The 8,668-nt window shown below is 60.2% G+C and overlaps 1 protein-coding gene across 1 annotated transcript; it reads left to right on the forward strand.

Annotated features, from left to right (window-relative positions):
• The first annotated feature begins 5,546 nt into the window (after positions 1-5,546).
• On the forward strand, positions 5,547-8,205 carry EN2 (engrailed homeobox 2). The gene is made up of 2 exons (XM_075086106.1): positions 5,547-6,093; positions 7,885-8,205. The coding sequence occupies exons 1-2, from the start codon at positions 5,547-5,549 to the stop codon at positions 8,199-8,201; spliced, it is 864 nt and encodes a 287-aa protein (XP_074942207.1). The 3' UTR covers positions 8,202-8,205.
• Positions 8,206-8,668: the final 463 nt, after the last annotated feature.

Consider the following 8,668-nt stretch of genomic DNA (forward strand, 5'->3'; position numbering starts at 1 on the left):
ACGTTCCTCAGTCGCGATATATCGGGGTGGGCACGCTGGTGGAAGTGCCGTGTGTGCGCCTGTATATAGGGCGTGTGTGTAAACGGTGCGGGGGTTGCATCGTGTTGGGAAGATTAAATAAAAAAGGTTCCGCAAAACGATTTTTACACTTATTTGAAGCTTTTCTGCCTCAACAGCTCCAGGTGGACGAGCGGACGGCGAGCCCGGCGGTGCCCCGGCGGATTCCCCCGGGAGAGGCGGCGGTGGCGGCCGCGGGACCTGCGCCCTGCCCGGGGCATCCCGGGGGACCGGCGGGCCGGGCCGGGCACGTCCCACCCAGCTGCGGGCGGCAGGAATGACGGGCCGGTTTGCTCCCGCTTTACAAAGCGGGCGGTTTCGCTCCCAGCTTTTTTGTTATTATTGCTTTAAATGTTATGGGTTTGGGTTTGGTTTTTTAATTTTATTTTATTTTGGGGGGATTTTTGGTTTGGTTTGGTTTTTGGCAGGGGGCACAGAGTATTCCTTCGCACAGGCCAAAAAACTTTCCCACGGGAGCTGGGAGTTCCGTCCCTGGCTACCCCTTCGGGCTAGTGGGTTTGTAAGGCGGCGACTCGACAGAACAATGTCCAGGAATCCCGGCAGGGAACCAGCACCCAGTGCCACCCAGTGCCACCCAGTGTCCTGGCGAGACCCCGCTGGCCTCGGGCAACCGGACCAGGGCTCCGCCGCAGAGCCGGGCCGCGCTGCAGCGAGCACTGCCTCCGCCCTGGGAAACCAACAGGGTTTTCTTTCTTTTCTTTTCTTTTTTATTTTATTTTATTTTAATTTTTCTTCTCTTTTATTCTCTTTTCTTCCCTTCTCTTTTCTTTTCCTTTCTTTTTTGATTCTCTTTTCTTCTCTTTTTTCTTTTCTTCTCTTTTTTCTCTTTTCTCTTTTCTTCTCTTCTTTTTTCTTTTCTTCCCTTTTGTTTTCTTCCCTTTTATTTCCTTTTCTTTTATTCCCTTTTCTTCCCTTTTCTTTTCTTCCCTTCCCTTTTCTTTTATTCCCTTTTCTCTTTTTTCTCTTTTCTTCTCTTCTTTTTTTCATTTTTTCTATGTATTCTTTTCTCCTTTCCCCTCTTCTCTTCTCTTCCCTTCCCTTCCCTTCTCCTCTCATCTCCTCTCATCTCCTCTTCTCTTCCACCAACGATCAGCATACGATAGGGCTCTGGGCTGCCGTTTAGTTTGTGGCTGGCTCGCCACCGAATTTTGGTGAAAGTCATTTTTATTATTATTGTGATTTGCTCGTTCCCCGTTGGGGCCTAAGGGAGGGGAAGGTGTGAGCGCAGCCCGCGGGGGGTGGGGGTGGGCAAGGGCAGGACGGGGAGCGGGCAGGGGCAGCGGGGGACCGGGGCCGGGGGCAGGGGGAGGACAGGGCAGGGCCAGGGGCAGGGCGAGGCGTGGGCCGGCTCTTGCACCCCACCCGCGCATCCTCCCTCCCGTGGGAGGGGACGGGTGGGGTTTCCCCCCTGCCGCTCCGTGCCGCGGCAGGCAGCCGTGACCGTAAACTACTTTCCGAGTCAGGACTCTGACATCCGACCTCACCCGCCCACTCCCGAGCATCCTCCGCGTCCCACGGCGCTGCCCGCGGCCGCTCCACGGGGAGCCCCGTCCCGCCCCGGGCTCTGCCCTCGCCCCAAGTCGGTCATCAAATTTTCATGATCCTGCAAGAAAGTGTAACCCCACGCTCTCCAACTCGTCCTTTTACCCCCGTTGCCGGGAAAGTCTTCCTCGCGTGAAGTGGCGGAGGTGGGAGCAGGGCGCAAAGCTCCCTTGGTCCGGCCTATAGGGGGGGAGGCGGGTATTGGGGAAAATCTTGGGGGGTACTTATTTGGTTGTCGGTGCCGTGAGGGAGGAATGCAGCCGTGGCTGGGCTCACCGGCCGGCACCGGGGGGGGAAGCCCGGCAGGGGCTTGGCGAGAGTCGCTGCTGGTTTTCCCCTTCCCAAATCGCTGCGGGCCCCCGGGGCGGGGCCGAGCCCCCCCTGCCCCCACCACGGTCGGGCACAGATCCCGCGGCTCGGCCGGCCTCGGCGGCACCGACCTGGCCCCTCTCCGCCGCCACCGGCTCCGGAGCGCTGCCAAAGCCGCTTAAAAGGGCACCGCTCGGAAGTAAAGTCGCTGCCGGGTGGAAGCGGGAGGGACGCGGAGGCGGCGGCGGGATGCGGCGGCGTGTGCCCAGGCTGTGCCCGGCGGGGCAGCGCCCTGCCAGACCTCCCCCGGCAGGGACTGCCTGAAACCGGCGGGGGGGGGGACACAGACGAAAACCCGCCGAAATTTAGTGCATGCCCACGTTTTGCAGGCAGTCATCCCCGCGCTGGAAGGACGCGGGGGTGTGCAGACCCTCCTTGGGCTTCCATTTCCCCGCTGGGCGTTTTGCCTTCCCGGCACCCCGGGGTTTATTTTTTTTCCGAGTGTGGGGAAAAGCCGGAGGGAGGGTTTGCTCGGGGGAGCGGCACCAGCGGCCCCGGCCCCGGAGCCTGCCCGCAGCCCGCAGGCGGGCGGGGGTCGGCCGGCCGCTCCCTCCCTCCCTCCCGCCCCAATCCTGGGCTCCCGGCTTGTCATCCCGCTTTTTAACTTCTCGGTGCCAAAAGTACCGAGGAAAAAGCACGGGGCGGGGGGTCCACACGGGGATGCGTGGGGCTGTGCCTGCACATTCGCCTGTTTGCGGGAGGGAAAATACGTATATTTTTAATGGGTGGAAGCGCGGAATAAGCCTCGTTGAAACTACGCGGGGAGCTTGCAGGGAAAAAAATTCTGGCCGGCGTAAGGAGAGGTGACTGTAGCAAGGACCAGGGCTGCTAGGAGAGGCTGAAGCAAAGAAGCAAACGAAGCCAAACCCCTATTTTCAAGCCACCTCTCGGGGTGAGCCGCAGTGATTCCCGAGGAAAAGCCCCCGCACACGGCGATGCCGCTGGCGGGGCGTCCGCAAACCGACGAGAAAACGTGCTGCCGGGGAATGTTTCTACAGAGATTGAACACCCAGATAAAAATAACCTTGGGAAAAGGAAAAAAAAAAAAAAAAAAGATCATTCAGATTTCCTCGGTTAGGTATCAGATCACCCCGCCACCCCCCCACCCCCCGCCGCTGCTTCTGCATACCTGAGGTGCTGGATTATTGTCAGAGGACAGGCAGATGCTGTAATTGTTTTGTACAGCTTTGTTTATCTCCTTACTTTGGAGTTGATCTCAGGAATACTCCTCCCTGTCCTATGCAGGGTCTAAACGGCCCCGCGAAGGAGCGGGATAACGAACGGACCGTCCAGGTGGCAGCGGCGGGGAGCCCCTGCCCGGCAGAGCGGGCGGGTAACGGGGGCTCCGAGGGGCTCTCAAGTTTTTATCGGTAACTTGGGTCCGCCCGGGAGCGAAATATTTGAAGTGCAGCACCTTGAACACGTTTAATTATGGGGTAGTAGCAAAGCGAGAGCTTCCAAGTAATTAGAAAATACTTCTTGGGAGACAGGCTAATCGCTTTTCATGGGGCGCTTGAAGAAATTAACCTTTAGGTGCTTGTTTGAGCAAAACAACTTTGGATCAGCTGGCGCTGGTCTTCACTGACGGACCGACCGGCTGCCAAACGCAAAGCAATGGGGGAAAGAAATTTCAAGTAAAATAAGATTAAAGAGTAAGGAAAAGAAAAAGGGAAAGAAGAGGAGAGGAAGAGCTCGCTGTCCCTTTCCCTTCACGGCGGGTACCCGTCACCAACAGAGAAGCCTCCTCCAGATAAAAATGTCACCTAGCGGGGAACGCCGGGGGTTGGGGTGCGGCGGCCACCGAAGCCAAGCCGCCCCCGGCCCTGCCCTGCCCGGCCCGGCCCTCCGCGGGGCCGCGCAGCCCCTCGCCGTGCGCCCCGTCGGGGCGGTGACAGCCGGCGGGCCCCGGGGAGGGGGCACAGGCCGGCTGCGGGGGACCAACCCTGCGCCCGCCGGCTCGCCCCCCTCCTGCGCGCCCCGCGGAGGATCTGCGCCCCCCAGCCGGGCTCAGCCCCCCCCTCCCGCCCATCCAGCCGCGCTTTGCTCCCTAATTTTGTTCCGGGGGATTTCTCCCTAAAGACAAAAGGCAAAACGGCAGCGGCAGTTTTCCCGTCCCGAAGAAGCGGGGATTTTGGGGGGGGTGGGGGGGTCCGGAGGGTGATGGGCAGCGGTTTTGGGGGGAGGAGGGGGGCACGGCGCCGCGCTGCCGTTTCGGGAGCAGCCAGGGCAGATCAAAGGCTGCCGTCCAGCCGCGGGAAGGACGAGTCAATCACGGCCGCCGCTGCTGGACGGCGCCGCTCCCCCCCGGGCAGCCCGGGGGCACCGGGCCGGGCCCCGGTCCGCGCCCCCTCTCCCGGCACCCCCTTTGTATCACCGCCGCGCGATTAATATTATTTATGCGTTTCTGCAAGGAATTGTGGGATGCCGCTCCCCCATCGGTAAACAGCGGGGCAATTAAAAAAAAACCCCAATAATCCAGCGCTGGGGGGGGTGGGGGGGGGGTAAGGTGGGGGGGGGCGGCGGCGCGCACCCCGCGGGGGGGTCCCCCCTTTCCCCCCCGCGCACCCCCGCGGCGGCCGGGCCCGGCCGGGGGGGAGGGGCGTGGGTGCTGTCACTTAGCGGAGCTCCCCGCACCACGTGTGCGCATGTCCGCTTTATCATTGGCCCGAGGCACGTGTCGAAGTCCCCGGGCCGACGACGTCACCGGCGGGGGCCCCGTTAAAACCTTAAAGGACAACAATCCGGAGTGGAAGTGTGTCCGGGCGCGGCGGCGGCGGCGGCCGCCGGGGCGTAGCGCAGGGCGCGGGGCGGCAGGGCGGGACGCCCCCCCACCCGCGGCGGCCCCCGCATGTGCGGGCGTGGGGCGGCGCGGGGCGGCGCGGGGCGAGGCGCTGCCGGCCGGAGCCCCGCGGGGCGCCCCTCACCGCCCTGCCCTCGGCGGGACACCGGCTTCTGAGAGCCCGCCTACACCCCCCGCCCCGCCACCGGCTCTGCTGGGGGGTGGTTTTTTTTCCCCTTCCTTCCCCCCCCCTCCACCCATCCCCCGATTATTATTTTTATTCCTGTTATTATTAATTTTTTCTCCGCGGGGGCGGCGGATGCGGCTCGGCGGCGGCGGCGGCGGCCGGGGGAGAAGGCGGCAGCGCGCCGCGGGACCGAGCGGCTGAGCGGCGGCGGCGGGAGGCGGCGAGCGGCGGCGGCAGGACCGGAGCCCGTGGCTCTTTTATTTTTGGCGAAGTTGGAACTCGCGGAGGCTCGGCTGCTGGCTTTGGGGTCTCCCTGGTTTTCTTTCTCTCTTTTTTTTTTTTTTAAATTGCTATTAATTTTTATTTTTTTTTTTTTGCAAACTCTGGATTTTGAATGCCGGGCGCGGCCAGGAGAAACGAAAGCAAATAGACACCTGTGCGCGCGTGTATATATATATATATAAAATATATATATTAAAAAATTAAAATAAAGAACAACCGACTGCAACAGCAACAACAAAAAGCGCTAGGCAGCCGCCCGGCCGGCGGCGGGGCGGGCAGCGGAGCCGTCGGCGGGGCCGGCCGCGCAGCATGGAGGAGGGCGGCCGGAGCCCCCGGGAGGAGGCGGCCGAGCCGCAGGAGTCCGGCGGCGACGCGGAGCCCGGCGGCGGCGGCGGCGGGCGGCGGGGGCTGCTGCTTCCCCCCGGTGACCCTCCGCACCCCCACCCGCACCCGCACCGCATCACCAACTTCTTCATCGACAACATCCTGCGGCCCGAGTTCGGGCGGAGGAAGGAGGCGGGCGGCCCCGGCGGAGAGCCCCGGCGGCCCGGCGCGGAGAGCCGCCGCAGCCCCGCCGCGGCGCCGGCCCCCGGGGCTCCGCTCCCCGGCGGCGGGGCGGGCTCGCCGGGCCGGGGGGAGGGCGGCCCCGCCGGGCTGGCCCTGCACGGCGCCGCCAAGAAAGGGGGGGACCCCGCGGCGCTGGAGGCGGCCCTGAAAGCGCGGGGGCTGAGCGGCGGCGACCTGTCGGTGAGCTCGGACTCGGATAGCTCCCAGGCCAGCTCCAACGCCGGGAACCAGCCCATGCTCTGGCCCGCCTGGGTTTACTGCACGCGGTACTCGGACCGGCCCTCCTCAGGTAAGAGCAGCCCCGCCGGGCCGCCCCGCTCCTGCCGCCGCGTCCCCCCTGGTCCCCCCCCCGGGCTCCCCGGCCCGCCCCGGGGCCGGGAGGGCGGCGGGGAAAACCCACCGCTCCCCCCTTCCCGCTCCTTCTTCTCCTCCTTCTTCTTCTTTTTTTTTTTTTTTCCTTAAAATCTCCCGAAAATGGGGGGAGAGAAGGAGGTGGCTGGGGGTGAGCGGAGCCGGAGGGGCGAAAGGGAGCGGGGGGTCTCTCCCTCCCGCCTTCCCTCCCTTCCTCCCCGCCGCCGCGGAGGAGCCGGGGCCGCCCGGGCTCGGGGCATTTCCCACCAACTGCCGGGTTTTATCAAAGAAGGAGGGAAAAAAAATATCTGTGGCTTTGGGCTCCCCGCTCACCCTCCCGGCGAGCTGCCCTTCTCCCTGCCCGGAAAATCCCCCCGCGCTGTGTGTCGGGGAGGGAAGGCTGGATTTCCACAGGCCTCGCCTTGCTTTGATTCTTTTTCATTTATTTATAGGGGTTTTTTTACCCCAAACCCATTCTCGATCGTTTATTTCTCTATAAAAGGCCTCGGAACGGCCGCTGTTTCGCTTCTTTCTTTTAATTCCCCCCCACCCCACCCCCCCCGTGTTGCCGGCCGGCTCTGCAGGGGCCGGGGGACATTTCCAAGAGCCGGGGGAACTTCTTCGGCAGGGTCCATCTCTTGGCAAGGGCTTGGGCGGAACCTCCTGAAATTGTCCATAAAAACATTGGAAAAAAAATAAAAAATAGAAAGCCGGGGGGTAAAATGTCCTTCTGCTACGGCGGGGAGACCAGGGCTGGCCCCGGCGGAGTGAGAAAACCCTCGTTAAAGAGAAGTAGAAACCATTGGGGGAAGGCACGGGAAGCTCCACGCAGGAGATCTGCTCCCAGAAAAACAAGGGAGAGGGGAATAGGGTTTTCCTCTTACAAAAGCAGCGAGCTCGTATTTTCACCCGGAGAGCCGGGCGGCTGAAGGAGGGATTGTAAAATGAGTTGAAAATTAGTTCGTAATGTCTGAAAAACTCTTACTCAGAGGTAATTTTCAGCGCTGAATTGGAATTTACTCCATTGTTCTCCAACGCTCTCCTTTGTTAATATTTAATTAACATACATCCTCACAATGGCTCGGCCGGGGTAGAAAAGGCTCCTTGTGCTGCCGAGAATAATATTCCCGAGAATAATCCCGGCGATTCGGATCGGACCGTGCCGCGCCATATGGGCACTGCAGCAAAGCGGCGGGTTGCTGCTCCCAGTGTAAACAGGCGGCTGATTTCTCTTTTTTTTTTTTTTTTTTTTTTTTTACGAGACCCACAAAAAAAAAAAGCATTGAAAAAAGTAAAGAGGTTTCCTTAAAAAAAAATGTTTTCTTAAAAAAAAAAAAAATCAATGCTTTGCTCAGGGAATAAAATTCAGCTCCGCGCCGCTGCCCTTGGTGCGGGCTTTGCGGGCCGGGGCAGCCCCGGGATGAAAACGGCCGGTAAATGTGTTTCTGGCCCGGGTGAAAGAGGGTGCGGGGACACCGGGGGGGCTGCGGGGCCCGGGGGGGCTGCCGGGTCAGGGGCGGCTGCGGCTCCCCTTCCGCCTCCCCCCGAGCACCCTCCGGCATTGGAGGCACAAAGCGGGCTTTATTTCTCTCAGGGTGGGGGGCGAGGAGAGGGGGCTGCGGGAGCGCGGGCAGGAGCGTGGGTGCCCCCACGCGGGACGGCGGCTGGCGTGGGGCCGCCCGCAGCGGAGCGTGGCGGTGTCGGTGCTTCTCCTCTCTCCCGGCCGTAGGTCCCCGCTCCCGCAAACCAAAGAAGAAGAACCCCAACAAGGAGGACAAGCGGCCGCGCACCGCCTTCACCGCCGAGCAGCTGCAGAGACTCAAGGCCGAGTTCCAGACGAACCGGTACCTGACGGAGCAGCGGCGGCAAAGCCTGGCCCAAGAGCTCGGGCTTAACGAGTCCCAGATTAAAATCTGGTTCCAGAATAAACGAGCCAAGATCAAGAAGGCGACGGGCAGCAAGAACTCCCTGGCAGTGCACCTCATGGCCCAGGGGCTCTACAACCACTCCACCACGGCGAAAGACGGCAAGTCGGACAGTGAATAGCCAAGGGAGGGGGGGGCGAGGGAGGGAGGGGGGAGGCAGGGGCGGGGGGGGGGGCCGTTTGCAGTCAAAGTTTATACAATGCAATAATTTAATTAAAAAAAAAATAAAAAGAAACATAAGGGCCAGTGTATAAAGATTATACCAGCATTAATAGTGAAAATATTGTGTATTAGATATAATTCTGCAATATTCTATGTATATATAATTTACAGGTAAGATGGTGTAAAAATCCAAGATATCTGATTATAAAATATTTTCTTTTCTTTTTTTTTTTTTTTGTTTGGTTTTGGTTTCAGGGGTTTGGGCTGGTTGGTTTTTTTTTTTTTTGTTTTGGTTGTATGGACATTTTAGACGCTATCTTTATGATTTTTTTTAATGCTTAAGTTACATTTTTATAGACTTAAGCGCTGTTTTAATAGACATTGGACGCTGTTTTTTGAAATTCAAAAAAAAAAAAGAATTAAAAC

The sequence above is a fragment of the Phalacrocorax aristotelis genome, chromosome 2, assembly GCF_949628215.1.
Source record: "Phalacrocorax aristotelis chromosome 2, bGulAri2.1, whole genome shotgun sequence".
Lineage (NCBI taxonomy): Eukaryota > Metazoa > Chordata > Aves > Suliformes > Phalacrocoracidae > Phalacrocorax > Phalacrocorax aristotelis.

Bases quoted from the DNA above. Each gene is read 5' to 3' on its own strand.
- EN2 (XM_075086106.1), top strand. From the start codon at position 5,547: ATGGAGGAGGGCGGCCGGAGCCCCCGGGAGGAGGCGGCCGAGCCGCAG. The intron at 6,094-7,884 runs GTAAGAGCAGCC...TCCCGGCCGTAG, and splicing joins CTCGGACCGGCCCTCCTCAG to GTCCCCGCTCCCGCAAACCA.